We start from the raw sequence: 25,060 nt of genomic DNA, 5'->3' as shown, positions 1-25,060 counted from the left end.
CTTCCTTGTTGTTTGGAGTCAAACTAACTAGATTTACAGCCAAGCTCTGCCACTTCCTAGTTGTAACTTTGGGCAACTTAACATCACTGTCCCTTGATCTCCTCATTTGTAAAATGGGAATAATAATGATCTACACCATAGAGGGCTGCTATGAGAATTGAACGATGAATTATGTAGCCTTAGCCTAGTGCCTGGCACATAGTAAGTGCTAAATCAATGTTAGCTGTTGTTTATCCTCATTATTATTACTACTGTTTGAAAGTAGGTGGACTGAATGCCTCTCAGCACTCAGTGAATTTTACCAGTTTGGAAATCCTCAGCCTTCTGCAAGGCCTCCACCCCAGAACAGCTTGGCTGGGGTTCAAGTGTGGCCTCAGGAGAGAATAAACTTCCTACCCCAAAGAATACTACAGAATGACCTTCTGTGGGCACTAGAGCACAGCTCCTCTCCCCTAGCCCACACAGCCCAGGTTTGAGCAGAGGCAGAAGTCCAGGCTGCCTGCAGCTTGGTAAATGCCTGGCTGTTCCTTAGGGGCAGTGGCAGAAGCTTCAGAGCCATTCCGAGTCCCATTCAATACCACCCAGAGGGGGCCCATCCTCCCACCACTACCCCAGAGACCCAAGCTATTGCCATACAGTCAGGTCAGATCTGCTCTGGAATAGACCCTTGGTCCACAAACCTGTCATGGTCAGACCTCAGGCGACTTCCTATCTGGATTTCATTCCCATGGTGTCAGAGTGTGCACTAGGTGGGGAAATCTCAGTTCTAAACTCATCAAACAGCTCTATGACTCACTGGGGCAAATCACTCAATTTCTCTGGGCCTCACTATACCTTTATGAGAAGACTCGGGTGACCTTTAAGTCCCCTCCCACCTGTAGTATATGGTGGCACACAGTAGGTGCTCAATAAATGTTTCATTTTATAAAATCCAAGACATAACTGTGCTAGAGTCCAACACCTACCTACTTTCTAGTCTTTAATACTGACTCAGCCCCTCACGAGGGCCAACCTAGGATAAGAGCTCAGGAAATGGGAAAAACCTAATTCATTGTTCAAATACTTTTGGCCTGGCTTTCAGGTGAATCTGCTTCCCTGACCCAAGGCTCCAAGTGCCCCACTACCACCAAAATATTCAGATTAGAGGACCAGGAGTGTCTACCTCCCTCACTAAACTATCGGCTTCAAGAAGCAGAGTCCTCCTGCCCCCATGTTGGGTCTGTGTCCTCCTCAAGCATGCACTCAGCCAGCTGGCTCAGGCCTCTGTGCATCTTCTCAAGTGGAGGGCAGAGAAAGCAGCATGGATCCTAAAGCTGGGCAAGTCTTTTTATTGGAAAAAAGAAATAAGAAAATATCTCCCATGGGAGATGCACATGTCAGACACAAGGCCCAGTGACTCGGTGGGCCAAGCGGGCATAGGCGACAGCTGGGAGTCAGTGCCCACAGTGGAACCCACTGGGCTACAGCTCTCTGGGGGAATCTTTGCACCAGGACTCACTGGGGCGCAGGTTCCCTGAGGCCTCAGGGCTTGGGCCACCCCTCTTCAGCTCTCTGGGTAGGCTCCTGCTCCCACATGGGAAAGTCTAATGGACAACCAGTCCCCTCTTTGGTTCCAGAAATCTACCTGAAGGGGCTTGTGTTTCATAGCCATTTCTAGCACTTCCTGCCAGCTGAGGTAGGCAGCCCCTTTCTGTTCATCTTCAGGGTACTGGACCCAGGCTGCTGCCTTCCCACCACTTCCTCTGGGCTTCAGGAGCCAGAGTACTGCTGACTGGACATCCCCTGTTTCCTTGCAAGGAGACTCCGCCTTCAACCCTGCGGGTTGCTGGCTCTTTTGAATGTCCAAGGAAGCCTCACTTCACAGGCTGAGAGCACTGGAGCCTGGGCAGGCTGAATATGCAGTGTCTGTGGCCCACTGTCTCATTGTGGGGCTGGGAGAGGGGCACCAAAAGCCACCAAAAGGTTGGCTCTGCTCTCCTAGGACCCCATATTGTCTTCTACTAGGATGTGCACAGGGGAATCAGAAGGTGGAAGAAAGACCAGGAGGAAGAGCCAAGAGCCAGGCAAGGGGCAAGGGGCTTTAGGAGCTTGACTTACATACAGAAGCCAAGCTGGACCCACACAGACAAGAAGCTATAGACCATCGTGGAATGAGACAAGGCAGGACTCAAAGAGAAGCAGTCAGTACAGCACCCAAGGGAACACACAAGTACACTCTTGCACAGACACATGCACTCACATGCTCAGACATTCACATTCATACATGTGCATTCATATACACATGCACTGTAAGCATTTACCCAGTACTCTTATTTTATATACGTCTTCATGAGGACATTCGCACTCATGTTCATATACACGTGCACTCAACATGCATTCATGCACATCCGTGTACACATACAGTACACTCGTGTGTGCGCACACTCACATACATTCACATTCACACATTTGTGCAACATGCTCATGAGTGCACTCACATATGTACATGCTTATACCTCACACAGAAGCATGCACACACACTCACACAGGTTCTGATATCTGAACATTGGCTCTGGTGCAGGAAGTTCAAACTCCACACAGCTGTATCTCTGTGCAAAGCCTTGCTCCCCCACAGCACCTCCCAAAGCCCCAGGCTGTGCATCCCACAACCAGCGCCTGGTGGCCTGCAAAGTCTGAGTTGGCATCTTCTTAGCAAGGCCGAGATGGTCTCCAGCTCCAGGTGGAAGACAGGAAAAACAGACCTGGGAGGGGTTAGGAGCAGCTGAACCGCTCCCTGCCATAGCATTCATCTCTCCAGACCTCTGATTCCACAGAGGGAGGATCATGGACAGGCAGGGACCCTATGGTGGCCAGAAAGAGGTGACACTAGGAAACAGTCACAGAGAGCAAGAGAGAGTCCTGGTGGGTGGGCTTCAGGGTGATGAATCATGCAGGGTGGAAAATCTCTAGGCCCTCTCCAGGGTACTGGGGAAAGAAAGAAAGCCACAGAAGAGTCTGCCCTAACTGTTCTCCCCACCCCAGCCTGCCCTAGGAAGTGACTCTGAGCAGCCAGCCTCACAGGGAAAGAAAGGCCCTAGTCAGGAAGTAGGGATCCTGTCTGGGGCGGGGGGGTGCAGGGGTGTCACCCTCCCTCCCACCTCAGGGAAGCAGGGCAGAGCCCAGAGAATGACTCAGAAGCGGGTGCTTTGGTAGCGCAGCCGCCGCAGGTCTGCAAGGCCCTCATTGCGACCGTACACCTCCCTGCAGGGACTCTCGGCCAGTCACCGGGCCCCTGCCCCACCACCCCCGGCGCTGCTGCTGCCACTGCCACTACTGCTGCCGCTGCTGGAACTGCCACTGCTGCACCGGTCCTCGTAGATGGAGATCTCTATCTGGGTTGGTGGTTAAGGAGAGCTGCAGCCACAGGCTACAGAGCAGGGACTTTCGGAGATCAAGTACGAGCAGGGAGCTAAACTTGTGCTCTTTCTGGGTGGTGGAATTGAGGAGTCCTGAATTTCCCAAGCCTGTCCATGTTCACTGATGAATCTAACAGTTACCTAGACTTACAGGACCCAAATCTGATCTGGGTGCAGAGCCAGGATCACAGCAGACTACATCCTGCCCTCAAAAAGCATTATCCTATTCTGGTGTTACACGTCAGGAAGTATGAGGAATTCAGGGTGCTGAATTCAAATACTGGCTTACCCACTCACTCACAAGCTAGGCCAGTCATGTGAGGTCACTTAACTTGTTAACCCTCAATGATGGCATCTATATAATGGGGATAATAGAATCTTGGGATTGCTGTGAAGGTTAAATGAAATAAAGTATGTAACACAGAGAGAGAGAGATACTCTGCATATATGTGATTCTGCTGGTGTTTTTCTTCACTTCAGTTTTTCAGTAAACATACACCAACTCCCCTTGAGGAATGTAATAATTATGTACTGCAGACATGTACTAATAAAAGGATAAAAACTGAAAAAAGGAATACATTTATTCTTTACCCATTCTACTCTCACTGCTGTTGCCCAGCATGGGGGTGACGGGCGCACACCTGAACCTCCTGTTTCAGGTGGAGTCAGTAGAAACCTACCCAACCCCTCCCCTGCCTCCCACCAGGATTGCAAACTTGGGGAGCCTCCTGCTCCTAGACCTCATCTGTGACCAGGGGATGAGGGGACCCACCACAGGAGATTACAGGAAGATCACAGGAGACAATGGAGGGTTTGTATATCCAGAGGGGTGGTACAGCCTTAGAGTTAAGAGTGAGCCTGGGCTCAGATCCTGGTCTGACATTGACCTGCCCTAGGACTCGGACCCAGGAGTTAACTTCAGTGTCCTCATGTACAAAGGAGAATAAGCACTGCCCATCTCTTAGGGTTGTGATGAGAGTTACATGAGTTCACATTTTCAAAGCCCTCAAAATGGCATCTTGTGTATAAGAAGCTCTGATAACATGCAGCCCAACAGTGCAAACTCTGACACCCACAATTAGCCCAATAACTGCGGTAGAGAACTAATGACCAGCAGTGTCAGAATCCTGGGGAAACACGAGCAGAGGTCCCTAAGATGGGATGATGAAGCCGCATCAGGGAGCAGAGGAGCTGATGGCTCTGTGCCTTCACACAGAACAGCCAGGAAGGATACAACTCTCATGCCACGCTCCACGGGGTCCGTGAGCAAGAGGCCTCGAGGCGCAAAGATCTTCTCATTCTGCTCCTGGATGTAGCGGGAGATCTTCTTCAGAACCTGTGAACACGGGGCAGGTGGGGGTGAGCATGCAGCAGGAAGCCTGGGGAAGGGTGCGGGGAGTTGGGGTGGCACCACCTTCTCATAGTGGGTCTCCATGCAGAGGAAGATGAAGTAGGCCGTGGCACAGGCCAGGCAGCCCTCAAGATAGGAGCTGCCCCCGATCTTCTCAGCCTCCGTGTAAAAGCCATTGAGGGTCTTCACAGTCTCCTCAAAGAGCTGCCGCTCAATCTGGAAGGGAGAGGGACAGGCCAAGCCAAGGTTAGCCCCACTGGAGTATAGACAGTCCCATGTGTGGTAGCTGTCCTGTCTGCAATCATAATAACTACTACTGATAAGCATACTCTATGTGCCAGGCATTCTTTTATGCAGTCTCATTGAACCCTCATGACAATTCTATCAGAAAGAACTACTGTCACCCCATTTTACAGGTGAGGACTGCTCTGTTTTCTTGAGACCACATGGACCCTGTGCTCTGTGGTCCCAGCCACTACCATCTCTGACCTTGTCACTGGCCTCCCTGCCCTCACTCCTACCCTAATTCTCCATTAAAGCTGGGTCATGTCAAGATCTGATCAAGAGCTTCCAGTTGTCTCTTCTCTCCAAGTAAAACCCAGGGAGTCTTTACTATGCCCAGCAGACCCTTTTCCTGACCATGTGGCCCTCTGAGCTGTCTCCTGTTCTCCTCCTCATTCATTCCTTGCTTCTTAAAAATGCCTTGGGTGCTCTCTGCCTGTGTGCTCACCTGCAGCACTCTTCTGCTCACAGCCCCAGGGCTCATCCTTTATTGCCCTTGAGTCTTGCCTTATCCAAGAGGTCTCCCCTGCCTGATCACATCTCCCCAGCATGCCCTGTTCCCTTGACATACCCCTTCTAATATTTGTTACCACCGGAGCTACTACACATTTATTTACTTGGCTTTCTGTTTTGTTTTCTGTACCATCTAATAGAAAATAGATTCCATAAGTTCACTCCACTCTCTCCAATGCCTAATACATAGTAGGTACTCAATAAATATTTGGTAGGTGCTGGGGATTTAGCTCAGTGGCACCGCGCCTGCCTCACAAGCACAAGGTCCTGAGTTCAATCTCCAGTACCAAAAAAAAAAATTTTAAATAAATAAATATTTGGTAAATGCTAAATGAACTTGTCCAAGGTTATACAGCTCTGACCCCAGAGTCTGTGCTTTTTCCCATAACCATACACCTGCCAGGGCACATTCCAAACTCACATCTGAGTAACTGTAGCTCCATTTTTCACATTCTTCAGAACATCTCCTTCCCCGTCACCCCCACAGGAGCAGAAGTACCCACTGCACAATTTAGGGACCTCTATGCCTGTCTAGGATGAAATTTCTCCCCAAGAATAGTGAGAGCCTTTTGGGGGGTTCCCAGCCTGTGCCTGCACCCAGATATGGAAGGAACACAGAAGGAAAATTCTGCTTATCTGGTCCATGACTCAAGCCCTGCCTCTCTGCTGAGAATCATTCTTCTTGAAAGGAGATTCATGCTAAGATGAGAAAGAAACCCGCAAGTCTTTCCAAGAGCCTCAGGGGTCAGACCAGCAGAGACAGGCCTTGTTCCATCTTCCCAAGCCCATCCAGATCTGCCTGAACTGCTGAGTGGAAGGATAGGATTTACCCTCTGTCCTCCTCCGATCCTAGGCCAGCTCTAGACAGAGCTACATACAACCCTAGAATCAGGAGCAAAACTCAGCAGCTGACTCTCAAGGGGCCCATGAGGTACCCCAGTGCCTGAATCTAGAGGGACAGGCTGTGAGCAGAGCCCTTGGCTGGCTGCCTTCAATGTCACCCAACAGATGCATGTGGAGCATTGGGCTCTCCTCTTTGTGCAAATCAGGAGGAAGGAGGGAGAAGTGGCCAATAGCTCTTCTTCTGGGTTGCTAAACTTTTCCTGCCATGACTCTGATCACAAAGATCTTGTTTTGTCTGTACAGTACTCATAAGGATGTAATGACATCAGTAAGAACCTCAGAGTCCTGTGGAAAAGCAGAGAGATGAGGTACTGGGCCTTTCTAGTGCTTTCTAACTTTAGGAAATCATTTCCTCTTTCTGACTGCCAATTTCTCAAAAGGATAGATTCATGCAATCTTTCTCAAGCTTTATATCACAACCCAGGAATCTCGTTAAAATACAGATTCAGACTCAGGAGTTCCAAGGTGGGCCTTGAGACCTCACATCACTATCAAACTCCCAAGTGATGCTGACATTGTCGGCACTGACCACAGTTTTAGAAATAAGGGCTAAGCAGTATTCGACTCTGGCTATACACTGAAGTCATCTGAGCAGCTTTTAAGGCTGCAGTGGCCATGTCTCACCTTCAAGAGGTTCTGATTCTTATTCAAACAGTCTGGGAAGAAGGAGGATGAGCCAGAGTGTGGAAGACCACCACTGCCTTACCCTACCCCAGGGGATACCTGCAAGGTACATTTTTCCAAAGGCCTCCAGGGACTATAATGAGTGAGAAGAAGCTCAGTACTAAAAGATCAGCAACTCTTGGATTGTGAGCTATGAATCCATTCCATTTCACCTGGAAATTCCTCATTAAAAATTAAAGTTTTAAAATTATTATTAAAATAAATTGTTAATTAATTTATGATTTGAAAATTAAAATTTACAACAATACTGATGCCTGGGCCCCACTCCCAGAAATTCTGATTTAATTGGTTTGGGGTGCAGCCTGGGCACTAAGATTTTTTTTTCAGCTCCCCAGGAAATTCTAATGTGCAGCCAACAGCGGCTGATCAATAGAGATTCCTGAACCACAGGCCAACAACTGAGTCAGCGTCTCTGCATGACACATAATATGAGCCACTAGGACTTGGGAATTTACATTTGTTTAACAAGTTCTCTGGGTGATTCTCATGCAACTGAAATTTGAGAGCTGGTGGACTGGGAAATCTCTGAGGTTTCTTCAGAGAACCTAAACCTAAGGACTTTTTATTCTCCTGTTTGAAGTAGCTGAACAAGTATGGCCTAGGATATTATGTGTAATGTGATCCTGGAAAAATATGCATACCAATAAACTGAGTTCCATAATGCCCTGGGCCACAAGTTCAGAAAAAGGCATCCTTACCCGGCTGTCCAGCTCTGGAGGGAATTTGGTCTGGAACTGGCAGATAGTCCCATCACTGTAGTCTCTCTGGATAAAGACCTTGGTGGCCAGCGAGGCACTTCGCCGGAGCTCCTGCAGATTGTGGACCTGAGGAGATGTACAGGAAGCAAATGTTGAGAGTGATCACCCACCTCAGTTTATTCAACACTGAGGAGCTTCCTAGAACGTGGGCCTTTCAGTACAAAGGCAGGAATGTTCCCTGCAAACATACACTAGTGTGCCAGTGCTCAGGATGGCCCATAGGGAAGCAAGACTATGGGGTTTACCCAGGAAGCTGCTTGATATTCCCAAAAGATCTAAAAAAGCCTAAAGCAGGGCCAAAGGAGATGCCAAATGAAAGGTCTGGAATGACCCACAGCACCAGAAGCAAATTTTAAAAGAGGAACAAGACAACTGGTGGCCAGCCCTGTGCGTGAGGAATGCAGAGCTGAATAATACTGAAGCCTCAGGCCTTGTGAGTGGAGCAAATGAAAGGGTTGGAGCCAGGGAGCTTGCGGGACAGAAAAGACCCTAATGTCCCCCTGAACTCAGAGGGAGACTGAAGTTTAGACCAAAACTCTGAGTAAAATGGGCTGAGGCCAGAGGTTGAAGAACTAGCCTTTCCTGCTAGGAAGGAGTGGGTTATTTCTGTCCATTGTCTACAAACCTGACATTGACACATACTCTAGCATTTGATGGGTGTGGGTGCAATTACACAGAAGACTTCTTCCACCTCTCCAGTCACCCACACTGGAAACAAGCATCCGCCACTGGGTGAAAAATGCCCAACACTGGGACTGCGTGGGGACCAAGCCCTGCAGGCAGAGTGAACAAGCATCCACTTCCTACTGGGTAATCAAGCTGAGTCTGTTCAGTCACTTAGTTTTCATTTATTGAGTCCCTTCTAGTGCCAGGCTCTAGGGATGCTGAGAAAAAGACAGTCTGAGAGCTCTAGGGAGGAACACAAATAAATATATAATGAATTAGACTGTGGTGAATAGTACAAAGAAGTAACATGCTCTCCAAAAGGCTTACTGCAAAAAAGGCTTCCTAAAGCCTATGTTGAGTCAGAAAGGAAGGCCAGTGTTACCAGGGGTAAGGGACAGGCAGGGAGTTGGAAGAAGGAGGAAAAGGCAACCAGACCAACAAAGAAGCACCTGCAGAGTAATGAAGATAGCAGAGCTGATCTACTCCAGTGGCCAAAGGCAGACTTCAGCAAGGCTGGAGCTGGTTTGCCAAGTAGATTAAAGTAGCGGGAGATGAGTAGAGAGAGGGAGGCAAGAGTTAGATCACAAAGCTGGACAGGTTTCTGCTGACAGGGAGACTTGAAGATGGAAGGTGCTTAAAAGCTGGGGAAAGAATAAAGGGAGAAAGATTGTTGATTTGTAGGAAGAGCAGATAATTGGAGCATCAAGGTCCTGAAAATGTGGGAATCAGAGAATACTATGTAAGACTTTCTAAATCCAGATGAACTTTGCTCTGTGTAAGAGAGGTAGTCCCAAATATTGGGACTGGATTAAACAAGAAACAAACACTCCTCTAGTCTTAATATTCCTTTATTCCTCTAACATTTTCATTGAGGAAATCCCCTTCATGTTTCCTGGGTTCCTATAACTTTGAAAAATAAAAATGCTGGGGCCGAACGGAGCCGGCGGGGCCAACTGGAGCCGAGCAGTTGCAGGCTGACTGGGACCTGCTTGCTCCGGCTTGCTCCACCAGCTTTCCACCAGCCACCAGGACAGGATGAGGAGGACACCACCCCCCCCCCGCCGCAGGCCCACCAGCGGGCACCTCCAACAATACCACCACCACCACCCGCCCCGGCCTCTGGCCTTTTGGCTGTGCAGCTACTTGGTTACACACTGCAGAGGCACGGGGGACAAAAGCCATTGTCCTGAGCTCCAGAAGTGAACAACAGAGAGAGTGCCTGTCTCAGGCTCCAAACAAGCCCACTGGAAAAGTGAAGGGAATCTTTGCAATAAAGGCACACCATGGTTGGAGGGATTATCAGCTCCCATCGGAAACTGGACTTTCTTCAGGGGAAAAGCAGCTGAAACCTGCAGTAGAAACTTGCAGAGTGCAACCCTGCAGGAGGACAGGGAGCTCAACTTGGGACTTGCAACCAGAAATCTGCCTGAATCTCACAGGTCTGGGACTAGCTTACTGAGACTGCACACTGCTGCCCACATTGTCTATTGTGACAGCAGAGATACACCCTGAAGGAGGCCCTTTATTTTTTAAAGGTGATAGATTAATAACTACCACAAATTGCCATTCTTTAAGAGGTATTTGATGCTATGGTGTTGCTGATTGTATGACTTGGGCTAAGGTGTTGTGATTGATCTAATCAGTTGTCCTTCCTGGTATAATGAAAATGACATAGCCTCAGAGTCATTAGAGACTCAAAACCTAAAGACCAGCTATATCTGGTAGACACCTCTGAGAAGCAATCATTCCATAAGGGTTTTAAATAGACCAACAAAGATACTTACAATAAACAACTTCATAATATCAACCCAGGAACTAAACCAGGGATAGTACCAAAAACAAAAATGAGAAGGCATTTAAGCAAGTCACAAACCCAGACTTCCACCCCACAAAAGGCAATTTTTGGAGGTAATGAGGTGCAAAAGTCTGATAATCAACCACCTGAACACCCTGAACTGATAGCACAGGAAGTAACAAAACAGATGAATGAGGCTCTAGAAAAATTCAAAGCAGAAATAATTTCCCAGATAACTACAGAGATGAGCAGAGTGAAAGACATGATTAGAGGCTCTAGAACAGAAACTGATAAAAAAAAAAAAAATACATGAGCTCAGAAACATGCTGGAAGCCAGGAATGCCCAGCATAAGAAAGAAATGGAAACCATGATCGCCCAACATAAGAAAGAAATGGAATCCATGAAACAGATTCAAACAGATATTCAGGAGATTAAAAACTCCACTGAAAGCATGCAGAGCAGATTAAGAGAATCTGAAGATAGAATATCAGATATAGAAGACAGGATTGCGGTGAAGGACCATGAAAACAGAGATTTCTTAAAAATAGTAAGGGACCATGAGAAATCAATTCAACAGCTGCTAGATGATGCAAAGAAGAATAACATAAGACTGATAGGAGTCCATGAAAAAACAGGAGAAAGTACATTTGACATTAAAAAACTGTTCACAGAAGTAATAGTAGAAAACTTCCCAGATAGAGGTGGAGAATTGGACATACAGATAAGCAAGGCATATAGAACTCCACCCAGCCATGATAAAAAAAAAAATCTACACCTAGACATATAATAGTCAGGATTCCAGAAACCCAACAGAAGAACAAAATCCTACAGGCAGTTAGAGAAAAGAAACAAATCACCTATAATGGAAAGCCCATCAGAATCATGGCAGACTTCTCAATACAAACCCTCAAATCAAGGAGAGCCCGGAGTGAAGTATTTCAAGCCCTAAAAGAAAATAACTTCCAACCTAGACTGTTGTATCCTGCAAAACTGTCTTTCAAAATTGATGGGGAAATTAGATACTTCCATGACAAAGAACACCTGAGAAATTTAATGACCACCAAACCAGCACTCCAAACAATTCTAAGCAATATCCTAGAAAAAGGCAACGAAGATCACAACTCCATGAGGCTCAACAGAGGGAAGCCACCAGACAAGGTAAGAAACTAAAGGGAAAGGGGGAAAAAGAAATAAGAGCCAACAGTAAAACATCATGACAAGGATGAGTCAATATCTCTCAATTATAACTATCAATGTTAATGGCCTCAATTCACCAATCAAAAGAAGTAGACTGACAGAATGGATTAAGAAGCAAAATCTAGCAATATGCTATATACAAGAAACACATCTAACTCAAAAAGAAATTCATAGACTGAAAGTAAAAGGATAGAAAAGAGTTCTCCACACGACAGGAACCCAGAAAAAAGCAGGGGTAGCAATCTTATTTGCAGACAAAGTAGATTTCAAACCAAAACTAATTAAGAGAGACAAAGATGGTCATCACATCCTTGTGAAGGGAACAATCCAAGAGGAAGAGATGACAATCCTAAATATATATGCACCAAATATGAATGCCCCCAACTATACAAAACAAATATTAATGGACATGAAAAACCAAATAAGCACTAATACAGTTGTAGTGGGGAACTTCAATACCCCACTATCACAAATAGACAGATCATCTAGACAAAAAATTAACAACAAAATTCTAGAACTGAACCAAGCTATTGAACAAATGGACTTAATAGATATTTACAGAGTGTCCCACCCCACAAAATCAGAATACACATTCTTTTCAGCTGCACATGGGTCATTCTCCAAAATAAACCACATGCTAGCTCACAGGACATGTCTAAGTCAATGTAAAAGAATTGAAATTACCCCCTGTATATTATCAGACCACAGTGCAATAAAATTGGAGATCAATAACATAAGAAACTGCAAAACTCCCACAAACACCTGGAAATTGAATAATACCCTCCTGAACAACCAATGGGTCACAGAGAAAATTAAAGAAGAAATTAGACAGCTTCTACAAGTAAATGATGATGCCAGTATAACATTTAGGAATCTATGGGACACAATGAAAGCAGTTCTATGTGGGAAATTCATAGCAGTGAATGCCCATATTAGGAAAACAGAGAGAACTCAGGTAAATAATCTAATGCAGAACCTCAAACTCCTAGAAAAAGAAGAGAATAACAAACCCAAAGCCTGCACAAGAGAGGAAATTATAAAGATCAGAGCAGAAACCAATGCAATGGAGACTAAGAGAGCGATACAAAAAATTAATGAATCAAAGAGTTGGTTTTTTGAAAGAATAAATAAAATCGATACACCTTTAGCCAACCTTATCAAAAAAAGGAAAGAAAAGACTCAAATCCAAGGAATTAAGAACAAAAAAGGGGAAGTCACAACAAAACCAGCAGAAATCCAAAGGATCATCAATACCTACTTCGAGAACCTGTACTCTAGTAAAATGGAAAACACAAAAGAAATGGACACATTCCTAGATACATATGAATTGCCAAAGTTAAATGAAGAAGATATAGAAATTCTAAACACCCCTATTACAATGAGTGAAATTGAAAATGTAGTAAAAAAATTTACCAACAAAGTAAAGCCCAGGTCCTGATGGCTTCACTGCTGAACTCTACAAGATATTTAAAGAAGAACTAATGACATTACTCTTTAAACTCATCAAAGAAACTGAAAAGGAAGCAAGGCTTCCAAATTCATTCCTGGAAGCAAGTGTTACTTTGATTCCAAAACCAGGGAAAGACCCGACCCAAAAAGAGAACTACAGACCAATCTCCCTAATGAACATAGATGCAAAAATCCTCAACAAGATACTGGCAAACAGAATACAGAGGGTCATCAAGAAGATCATACACCCTGACCAAGTCGGATTTATCCCAGGGATGCAAAGATGGTTCAACATATGTAAATCAATAAATGTAATACACTATATTAACAGAATCAAGGACAAAAACCATATGATCATCTCAATAGATGCAGAAAAGACATTTGACAAAATCCAACACCCATTCATGATAAAAACCCTACAGAAAATTGGAATAGAAGGTCTTTATCTCAAGCTGATTAAGACTATCTATGAAAAACCAACAGCCAACATCATACTAAATGGTCAAAAACTGAAAACTTTGACACTAAAATCAGGAACAAGACAAGGATGCCCACAATCACCACTCCTGTTCAATATAGCTCTGGAAACATTAGCCACAGAAATTAGAAAAGAGAAAGAAATAAAAGGAATAAAGGTAGGAAAGAAAGAAGTTAAACTGTTGTTATTTGCTGATGATATGATACTTTACAAAGAAGACCCAAAAACCTCTACCAAAAGACTTCCGGACTTAATTGACAGATTCAGTAGAGTAGCTGGATATAAAGTCAACACTCAAAAAACAATAGCCTTCTTATACACAAATAGCAGACTCATTGAGAGAGAAATTAGGGAAATAATTCCTTTTACAATAGCATCCAAAAAAATGAAATATCTAGGAATCAATCTAACAAAGGAAGCAAAAGACCTCTACGCTGAAAACTACAGCACCCTGAAAAAGGAGATCGAGGAGGATATAAGAAAATGGAAAGACATCCCTTGTTCCTGGGTAGGAAGAATCAATATAGTGAAAATGGCCATAATTCCAAAACTGCTATATAGATTTAATGCAATGCTGATTGAAATTCCAACAATATACTTCACTGAACTAGAGAAAACAATCCAAAAATTCATTTGGAATCATAAGAGACCTAGACTAGCAAAAGCAATTCTAAGCAACAGAGAAATGGCTGGGGGTATCACAATACCCAACTTGAAACTATACTACAAAGCTACTGTGATAAAAACAGCATGGTACTGGCAAAGAAACAGACCCGAGGATCAGTGGAATAGATTAGAAGATGCAAAAACAACTTCAGACATACTCAGCCACCTCATCTTTGACAAAGGAGCCAACCACCCTCATTGGAGGAAAGATAGCCTCTTTAATAAATGGTGTTGGAAAAACTGGTTTTCAACCTGTCAGAGATTAAAACTAGACCCATATCTGTCACCATGCACTAAACTGAGATCTAAGTGGATTAAAGATCTAAATATTAAGACAGAAACACTAAACTTGCTGGAAGATAAGTTAGGTAGAACTCTTGAAGATATTGGCATAGGAAAAGACTTTATGAACAAAACTTCAGTAGCACGGGAACTAGCAGAAAGAATCAACAACTGGGATTTCGGCTTATTAAAAAGCTTTTGCACTGCAAGAGAAATCACCAACAGAGCTAACAGACAGCCTACAATGTGGGAAAAAAATTTTAGCAGCTGTAACTCAAAGGACTACTATCTAGAATATATAAAGAACTGAAAAAAATCACATGCCCCAAATTCAAAGACCCAATTCAAAAATGGACATCTGAAATGAACAGACATTTCTCAAAGAAGTAAAAGCAGCAAATAAACATATGAAAAAATGTTCAACATCACTGGTCATTCAAGAGATGCAGATGAAAACAACACTGAGATTCCACCTCACCCCAAAAAGAATGGCTGCTATCAAGAAATCAACCAATAACAAATGTTGGCAGGGGTGTGGAGAGAAAGGAACCCTTCTCCATTGTTGGTGGGAGTGCAGACCGGTGCAACCAGTCTCGAAATCAGTGTGGAGATACCTCAAAGAACTAGGGTTGGGGGTCCCATCTGACCCAGCTATTCCCCTGCTGGGTATCTTCCCAAAAGAATTAAAAGAATCATACCACAGAGATATATGTGTATCCATGTTTGTTATGGCACAGTTTGTAATAGCTAAAGCTTGGAAACAGCCCAAGTGCCCATCAACTGGAAACTGGATAAAGAAGATGTGTTTTTTTTTATAAAATGGAGAACTACTCAGCCATAAAGAACGAGAAACAAGAGTCATTTATAGCTAAATAGATGCATATTGAGGCCATATGCAAGTGAAATAAATAAGACACACATGTGTAAATACGAAATAGTTTCTCTAGTGTGAGAAACTGAGAGTGTAAATAAGGACTAAAAGGATTAATAACTAACAATTGGTACTTTGAAATAGGAAAAGTTCCAAAGGGGTAGGGGTAGTGGGAGGGGAAGGGGAAAGGAAAGAATGGAAAGGAAAAATTATGAGAAAAGAAAAAAAAAATGGAAACAAAGTTTGTAAATAGGGAAGGGTTTAGGGGTTGAAGGGCACACAGGTAATGGGGAAAAAATGAGAACCAAGATACATCATGTACAGGTACAAGCACCCAAAGATAAATGTAAATGTATTGTATACCTAAAATATACCAATAAAAGAATTTAAGGGAAAAATAATAAAAATAAAAATGCTTTGTTAATATAAATAAGTTAACCATTAGCGTATCTGCTCACTCTGGCCATGGTTTCAATATACCGTATCTTTTTCAAAGAAAAAGAAAGACCTATAGGCCTCCTCTCCCTTCTAAAACCAACTTACAAGAGTCAGTTATAGATTCCCCTAGCCCTAGAAGGATTATTCTGGCAACTTTGTGGGAAGTGGGTGAGACTGAGGTACGAGGCCAATCAAACAGATTATTCTCTGGGAGTTGTTCAGGGAAAACTAAACTAGGCCTAAACAGAGAAAAGTGGGGGTAAGAATTAAAAGAAAGGGAAAAAACAGTACTTCCACCATTGACATGAACTCAGCTTCCTCTTCTCAGTCCCCTCCTTAGTCTGAACCTGCATACACATCTGTGTACACATGTACATGTGTGTGTGCTACATGAGAGTGTGTCTCTGGTGACTATGTGTTGACTGGCCATTTCTTTTTAGGTGCACAGCTAAATTGATTCACAAGCTCCCACACAGTGAGGAGTGGCCATATGACTGAGTGGAAGTGACAAATGTCATATCTAGCTTGACTCATACAGACCTGACACCCCTCCTTGATCTTCCCCCTTCCACAGAAATCAGTGGAACCATGTGTTGAAGGTGGCAGAACCACAGCTTAGAAAAAGCTGGGTCCCTGAATCGCTCCCTGGAGGACATCCACCTTGTCTGAAACTTCACTGAGCAGGAAATAATCTTCTGTCTATTACAATTACGTTGTTAGGCTGCTGCTTACATAATGAAGTCCCATTTCCTCTTGATTTTGACTTTTGTGTTCTCAAGTAGCTACAATACTTCTCAATAGCTTTGGACAGGTCAACACCCTTTCCAAACCCAACAATATCCTGAGCCTTAGAATACTGTGGACTCTTGACTTACGAATTTAATTAGTTCTTGAGGGCTAGTTGTAACTCAAGTTGGTCAAGGCTCAGGCTCCTCTACACAGCCTTCAAAGTCTCTCTCCTGTATAATTTTAGGCCACACTTTCTTCCAGGAAGATCTCAGCCCAGGATTTGTCAATTAACCCCACACAAAAGGATGTTCTAATGTTTCTTCCAGAACTCTTTAACGGTTAAATCTGTATCTAAGACCATCTGGAAGCACAAGTGGCCAGCATTTGGATCATAACCCAAGACTTTGGTTGTAAGTTAAAACTAAAATTCCAGTCATAACCTAAGTGGTTTGTATGTCAGGCCAGTCGTAACTCGAGGATCTACTGTACTATCCTGGATCTGGGTGAGTAGAGTTTGTTTCCCTGGAAAGTGTATGTAAGGCCCTAAGGAGTTGCTAGAAGATGAGATCAGACATATTGTATATGACAGGGCCTCGGTGTCCAAGACCTACAAGGGACACATGCAGTTGGTGAAGAGTAGGATTTAAGGCAAGGCAGCCTCTCCTGGCTCGCTCCATCCATGGTGGTTCACTTGTGAAGTACCGAAAGGCCCTGGTGGAAAGATGACCCTCTGAGGGGGCAGTGTGGAGGGGAGAGCAGCAGCCCTGACCCAGGGACCACATAACCCTGGGAAAATCTGCCCTTCTATGGGCCTCTATTTTTCCAACTGGAAACTGAGATGTTGGAACTCCATAATCACTAAAGCCCCCTACCCCTGCTCTGATATTCTGGCCTTATCAGGGATTGTGAACACAAATGTTACCGGGGGCTGAGCAGTAAGTGGGCCAGTGAGGACCTATGGCTAATTAGAGAACTTGTGCCCCATCTCAAGGAGGCAGTTGATCAACGTCTTGTGAGAGTGTGCACCCACATTCTAAGTTTTCAAAGGAAGTCATAAATCCAGACTTTTTTATCATCTAATATCCTGATTTTTAATATATCCGATAAACGTGTTTTAAATTTATAAGCACTAGGTGGGCCAAATAAGACTCACCTGTGGACCAGACTCATTCTTAGAGCTGCCAATGTAGGGATAAAGAATGCCTTGTCAGGGGCCCTTGAACAAGAGCTAGAGCTAGGACTCTGACCACTTGCCAGCTACTTAGCCTTCAGGAAGTAGGAAGAGGATTTCAGCGGAGATAAATGGTGCTCTGCAATGCTAGAAGAGGATCCCAAAACATATGCACACCTCTCTCTGAGGCTACAGCTTTTGTTTCTTCCTTGAACAGATCCAGACCCAGAGACCTGATCTGCTTTCTGTTCCTCCCCTTCCTCAGCCCTGTCCCTCTCTCCTATCACCATTCCCCAGCCTTCTGGCAGCTAAGTAAGGATAAGATCGAGAGATAGTTCATGAGGAAGAAAATCAGTGGTGAGATCTGGGGACTCCACTCCTCAAACTCCAGTGTGACAAGGAAGGGAAGGCTGCCTGGAGAGTGGGTACTGCAGGCTACAGAATCAGGTCCTGTACACATGACAGCCAGACTGGGCTGGGAGGAGCAAGCACTGGAGCAAATGAGCTCTCAGTCCTGGTCTGGCCAAGAGAAACAGGAGGCCCCACCTGGCCCACACTGTTATTCTCATTAATAACCATCTCATGCCACAGGATGCAGGTGAGGCTCAGTACAAGAATCAGGGGATTCAGCTGATGCACCAGCACTGTGCTCTCTGGCTGAGGTGTGTCAGAGGAGTGCAGATTGTGAGTCACAGGCAGCTGGGTCAAACCTGAGGGTGGAAAACTGGGCATGGGGCCATTCTTTTTCTCGGCCTACAACTGGACCCAATGCACTGTCTACTGCTTGTTAATGTCATGCCTCAGAGATCAAACCTCCAAATACTCTGCTTGGATACTGCTACTTGGGTGCATTTAAAAATCTCTGAGGAGCCAGGCTCTACTACTTGGAGAAGTTCCTCCCAACCAGGCACTTCCCAGTTGTCTTTGTCCATCTGTACTATTTCCCAGGCAGTCCCCACTCCCAGTGACACACATTCATAGAGGTTTGCTGCTCAGGAAATGGGCTCATTACTGCTCTTCAAATGAGGTCAGTGTATTGCTCAGGAGGCTCCATTCATCCTCTGCGCTCCTAATGTATCGCCCTCCTCCAATGCTAACTTCTAAGCAGAAACTGGGGAGCAGGAAAGATCCAGCTTCCACCGAGAGACTTCTCTCTTGCCTTATCTCTCCTACTCCCTTTTTCTCCCTTTGTCCCTCTCCCTTCTCCTCTCTCCTCTCAATAGATCTGCTGCTGGAGCTCAGGGCTTCCTCCTCAGAATCCTAAGGGAATGACCATGGGAAGTTGGAATGAGGTTTTCTTTGTCCAACAGGATTTTGTTAGTAATCTCGACTCAATCCTAATAGTAAAAACAGCCTGGGGAGACTGACTCACTCCAGCCCAGATGTTTCACACATTCTGCCCCTCAGCAGAGCCTTGGCTTTGTCCCTCAGCATAGCCATCAGAGTCTACCTGAGGCCAAACCATGAAGTGGGAAACATTTTTCCTCAGCTGCGTGGCCCTCCTCGACATTGCTCCATCCATCCTTCTACCTTCAAGCTGACCCAGCCAAGCCAGTAAGAAGGCCTGTGTCATCACATTCCAGCACTTTCTGATCTGATTTGCATCCCTCTCCCCATCAAAGTGTCATGTCAGGACCCCCGGCACTCTCCTCTCTGTTAGGCACCATAATTAGCTAATTTAATACACTAATCCTGGATGCTACAATAACAAATAGCCATGGAGGCAAAAGATTCAAGTTCCTATCCTGGCTCTGCCACTTTTTAGCCATATTTTCTTAAGTCTAGACATTCCAGTTGCATCATCTGTAAAATGGGTAATGATGCCTTCTTTGGCTCATTCACAGAGATCAGGCAAGCGTCTGAGCCTCAGTTGTCTCATCTGTTAATTGCAGATAATGACATCATCCCTTCCCACTTCATAGGATTTCTGTAAGGCTCAAAGGTGCTTGGGTGTGTGATAGTATACAGGAAAGTGCTATACTCACAGAGGCATTATGGGCAAGGCTCTCCCAGGGGAGAGTCAGGCAAGCCTAACATCAGCCTCCTGGAAACCTGGCTTCAACCTAGCAATGTGAACCTGCTACCTAGAATCTGTGGGCCACAGCAGGCTTAAGAGGGAGAGATGCTGGGACAGATGGGCCTGTTAGAATCAGTCAGATCACATCACACAGGCACCTGCCTTGTCTGCCCATACTGCCACCCCAGCTGTGCCCGTGTGGCTGAAGTTCCTCTGTCTGCCCAACACAAGCAATCTGGTAGCTCTATCTGGATACTGATGACCTCCTTGGCCACTTCTCTCATTGCTCTTCCTACTCTTCTCAGAATATGTGGCATTTTCTGAGAACTCCACACTCTTACACTTTAAAAGCCAAGCTCTAACCAACATCTGCCCAGCGCTTGTCCCCCACACTGGGTCCTGGGAGGGCAGAGTCCTTCCTAGCTAATCTGTGCCTTGTCAAAAAGCTGAACAATGCCAAGCAACAGCACCTTGTTCTGTGGAATAACAACAATAGCACTTGGTATTGATGTCACGCTGCTCACCAGGATGCCCAGAGGCACTGCATAGAATCATTCAAAGGCCTCTTCTCTCCTCCTGGCTGTGTTCCAGCTGGGATGGAAATGAAGAGACACCACAAAGGGAGTCAACCTCGGAACTGGGGAGACCCTGTTGTGCTGGGTTCCACTCCAAACATTCAAAGGAAGAAACTTTCAGCTCTGCTGCTGACATACTGTTTGAGTATCAAATCGGCCTTCCCTTCTCCGTATACCAGTGTTATCACTTATAGAAGGGGAACATAGAGAGCTCCAATCTCCTGCACAAAATGAGGGGGACAAAGGGTAACCCCTGATGGCAGGAAGCAAGGAAAGTAGGGGTAATTCCTGGTCTCTTAGGCACTGCAACAAAATTCTGTTCCTTTTTTTAAATTTTTTATATTTATTTATTTATTTATCTTTTGGGTACTGGGGATCTAACTCGGGACCTTGCGCTTGTGAGGCAGGTGGCAGCACCCCTGAGCTAAATCCCTGACCAAAATTCTGTTCCTTGATGAACCTATAGGAACACCCTGAAGAAGGCAGCATTCCCACTAGACACAGGGAAAATGTGAACACCCTGAGATAACTCCAATGGGGGCAAAAGTGAGAAAATGTGATTTGCAAAAGTGGGGGTTAGTGCAGAAAGCTCATTAAAACCAACCATTTGGGTTCTGGGCATGAGGATGTCTTTGTCCCCGCCCTCCAAAGGAAATGCAGATGTAGGGTAGGTCTGTCTTCCCTCAGCCACACTTGGGGTTCAGAAGCGAGATAACTGCACCGAATAGCAACAGCAGCGCCAGCCTTCCCTTCTCTTACACTTGCGTGTAGACAGCTCCAACCCTCTAGGGAACTGGAAACGTTGCAGTCTAAGGGAAAACCCCAGCCTGGGTCGCTGGAACAAGCCTGGCGCTAGCACCAACAAATGCACACTTGGGGGCTCAAGTGGGCCTGGGGAGACTGACATTACCCGGGTAAGGTGAGCTCTCACCAAAAACCCCTCTCTTCCATCCTGCCACTCCAGCCTTCCTCCCTCCGGACTGGACCCAGGGAGCCACCCCCACCCCCACCCCGCCCCCGCCTCCCCTCCCGCCCCGTCCGTCCCTAGCGGGGATTGCTCTCGCGGTGGCCGTCGGGCACTCTTCGCCCTACCTCGGTGGCCATGTTCCGGAGGGCTCCGGTGCTCCCAGGCTGCCGCGGGGCGGGTCAAGGGTCTGTTCGCGGCGCTGACTGGGGGCGCGGGCGAGCAGGGTCGAGAGCTGTCCGCGGTGCTGATGGGGGTGCCGCGGGCCGGGAAGCAGTGGGCAGGGAACCGGCGGGTGTCTGGGTCCTGGAGAGGCGCGGTGCTGTCCGCTGAGCTGCTGCGGGCTCCCGGCCGGAAAGGCGAGGCCGCGCCCGAGGCTCCTCACGGCCCGACCGCTCGCTGCCGTAGCTCCTTCAGGCAATGGCCCGGTTTATCTTTGACAGCTGCAGCGGCGGCGAGGAGGGCGGCGGGGGGAGGAGGGACCAGCGCCTTGGCGGGCGGGGAGGGGGAAGCCGGGCCCCCAGACTCCGCGCCCGCGGCCGGGGCTCGGCTGCCGCCCCACCCGAAGCCCCGCCTCCCCGGCCTGCCCTCCCCCAGTAAGAGCGCCAGGAGCTCTGCGCTCTCTCCCGCGGCCTCTGGGGATTCCAGGCCGGCAGGAGAGAGCCGGGGATATTCTGGAGAAAGGCACTACAGTCAGCAGAGGCTGACGGCCCCCAAAGCGTTCGCGACGCCCCTCTAGGTGTGGTCTCTACCTTTCCAAAAACCCCCAACACGCCAGCTCTAACCCCTCCTCCGCCCTTCCATACTTCAGGCTTCCTCTTCCTTATTTTTTCTATCCCAATTCATCTCTACCAGTGTTCCCAACCACCACCCGGCCTTGCATGGGCGTTCTCTCCTCTCCCTCCCTCTCCTTTCCAGTGCCTTGAACCCTCTTAGCTAGAGGAAGATAACCACGGACCGAAGAAAATCGTTCCCTTTCCTTAAACATGCGCTGCGTTTTATCCCAGTCCTACCCTGGGGTCCGTTCTTTCAGGGAGCTCCAGAATGGAAGCCAGTCTGCGTGCTGCCCCTCCTGACCCCAGCCTCGGGCCCCTACCCCTTACTCTCCCCTCTCTCCTTTGCAATCCCAGAGTTTACCACGACCACCAGACCACCACCACTCAAAACCCACAGGCGGAGAATGCCAAACCGGTATGCTCATTCTCCAAGGGTGCCAATCTGGACAAGGGCTGCCTCCACATTTTCAACATCACACCTTCCAACAAAATGATTATTTGCTTAAAAGCCAAGAGCAAACCCCAAAACAAGTGCTCTTTGCACACCCATCGCACCCCTGAGTCTCTTCAGGGGCAAGATGGTTGTGTTCCTGTGCAGCTTGCTGCTGCCTAAGGGTCAGCAACAATAGCCCCACACAAAGGGAGAGGGCACCACTGGGGGACCTGAGTGTCCCCAGGCTTCTCCAACCGTTTGGCCCTGCACAATGTCTCACTTTCTGAGCTCATAGTCCTCTTTGTACAAAATGTCGGTGTTAGACTTCACTAGGCTATTTCTAGAGTCCTTTTTTCTTCAGCCTTTTATTGTGAAATCTCTAACATACAAAAAGTTGAAAGAATAGTACAATATACACTATCCTATCCAACTGGTTCAACAATAGCTAAAATTTTACCATACCTGCTTTATTGATAGGTGGAGAAACATAGATATATTGAACTAAATTATTATAAAATGGCAGGGCCAGGGATTTAGCTCAGTGGCACCATACCTGCCTCACAAGTTCAAGGTCCTGAGTTCAATCCCCAGTACAAAAAAATTTTTTAATTAAAAAATAAAATGGCAGGGGCCGGGGATTTAGCTCAGTGGTTCCGGCGCCTGCCTCGAAAGAACAAGGTCCTGAGCTCGATCCCTGGAACCACCCCCATAAAAAACCAAAACCAAAAAAATAAAATGGCAGACATTGAGATGTTTTATCTTAAGTACTTCATCGTGCATCTTGTAAGAGTAAGAGCACCTCCTACCTAACCACAATATCATTATCACATCATCTCTTAAAATCTCATCATTGAATACTACTAGGGTAGTTTTTTGCCCCAAGAATGCATTAATAGTAATTCCCCAAGAACTTTTTGTTTTTAATATCTAATATTTATTGTTCAGTTACAATATGCCAGCCCACGTGCTACACACTTTGGATGGACTATCTTATGTAATCCTCATAATCACTCTTGGAGTTACATATTCTTATTATCTTATTATTATTATTATTAATTATTGTTTTATTATTCCCACTCTACAAATTAGGAAGCTGAGATGACCAAGGTCACATGGCTTGTGAGAAATAGAGGCAGGATTCCAACATAATCAGTCAAACTCCAGAGCCTGGATGCGCTGCTGATCCTTCAAAATGTACTGATTCCATCTAGCATCTTACAGACCATAAAGCAGGACAGCAATAACCACATGCCCAATAACTACATCTGCCTATTTTGCAGATGAGCACACTGAGTCTCAGAGGATAGTGACATACCAAAGAAGTTAAAAGTGGATGTTTTTCTCTCCGTATAGTTCAGCAAACAATTTGACAGCAAGGAGAAAACTGAGAATATTTGTGAATCCCATGTCCACTGGTAAAAAATAACACATCACCTGATGATCTCCATGTATACCTCACCATTCCTCTCACATTATCTTTATAATATTAATTTGACAATTCTTTGAAAATGACTCTCTTCATCCAGTGATAGAGGTCCAGATAAGGCCATTTGACAAATCCGTTCATTTAATGTATATTTGCTAAATAGCTACTATGTAACGAATTCTTCTGAGAGCTTGGGATACAGCAATGACTAAATACACAAAGACTCTGTTACTATCAACTTTGCATAGTAATGAGGGACCCCAATCTACAACATGGAAGCAAATAAGTAAAAAAACATGTTGAGTTATGGCAATTTCTATGAAGATAAGTGAGGCTTAGTAAGGAAATAGCAAAAGAGGTTACTATAGACGGAATGGTTGGGGAAAGCTTTTTTGTAAGGTGAAATTTGGAGAGAGGCACAAAGGAAGACAGATAGACATATATGTGCCTAGGGGAAGAGTAACAGGGCAGAGAGGACAGAGTACAAGGGCCATGAGTGGGAGTGGGCTTGGTATGTTCAAAGAATGGCTCAGAACCACTCTGGCTAGATTAGGGTAAGCAAAAGGAAGAGAGGTGGGAATTGGAATCAGAGAGGTAGTAGGAACCAGATCTTATAGGGCCTTATAGACCCTACTAAAGACTTTCTATCCTATTTAGAAAGTAAAGCGGCAAGCCATACAAGGTTTAGTTAGAATAGAGGTTGAGTTCAATTCCCGGCACCAAAAAAAAAAAAAGAGAGAGAGAGAATAGAGGTATGGCATTATCTAATTGCAGTTTTGCTGTTTAGTTTTGTTTTTTTGGCACTTGCTAATTACAATTCTTTAAAGATTACTCTGGATGCTAGGTTTGGAGGGGAAGCAAGGCTAGAAGTATGAGACCAATTAGGACGTTGTTAGATTAGTCCAGGCAAGATGTAGTGATGGCTTAAAACAGGGTAGTGGCAATGAAGGTAGTAAAAAGTGGCCAGATCCCAGATATAATTGAAGATAATCTGACAGGTTCTGTGATGGATCAGATGTGTGGTATGAAACACTAATGATTCCTAGTGTTAAGGTCTGAGCCACTGGGGAAAAAAGAAGTAGCCATTTACCACTAGGGGAGACTAAGGACAAGCAGGCTTGAAGGAATGGAAATGCAGCATTTCGGCTGTGGTTAGCTGACTTTGGTTTGAAGTTTGATGTGCATATAATAGAATAATGGAGAAGGCAATTGGGGTTTGGGGGCATGGGAGTTGGAGACA

At 45.7% G+C, this 25,060-nt stretch overlaps 1 protein-coding gene across 1 annotated transcript; it reads right to left on the bottom strand.

The window, feature by feature from the left end:
• Positions 1-1,312: 1,312 nt before the first annotated feature.
• Golga7b (golgin A7 family member B) lies at positions 1,313-21,757 on the bottom strand. The gene is made up of 5 exons (XM_087185096.1): positions 21,314-21,757; positions 7,827-7,952; positions 4,810-4,962; positions 4,630-4,731; positions 1,313-3,371 (listed from the first exon to the last, which is right to left on the bottom strand). Exons 1-5 carry the CDS (start codon positions 21,323-21,325, stop codon positions 3,261-3,263), a joined length of 504 nt encoding a protein of 167 aa, XP_087041222.1. The 5' UTR covers positions 21,326-21,757; the 3' UTR covers positions 1,313-3,260.
• Between the last annotated feature and the right edge of the window lie 3,303 nt (positions 21,758-25,060).

Source organism: Heterocephalus glaber, unplaced genomic scaffold (genome assembly GCF_053883595.1).
Source record: "Heterocephalus glaber isolate CG9 unplaced genomic scaffold, H.glaber_assembly_v1.0 deba00001497, whole genome shotgun sequence".
NCBI lineage: Eukaryota > Metazoa > Chordata > Mammalia > Rodentia > Bathyergidae > Heterocephalus > Heterocephalus glaber.
This window is presented reverse-complemented; position numbering and strand designations above follow the sequence as displayed.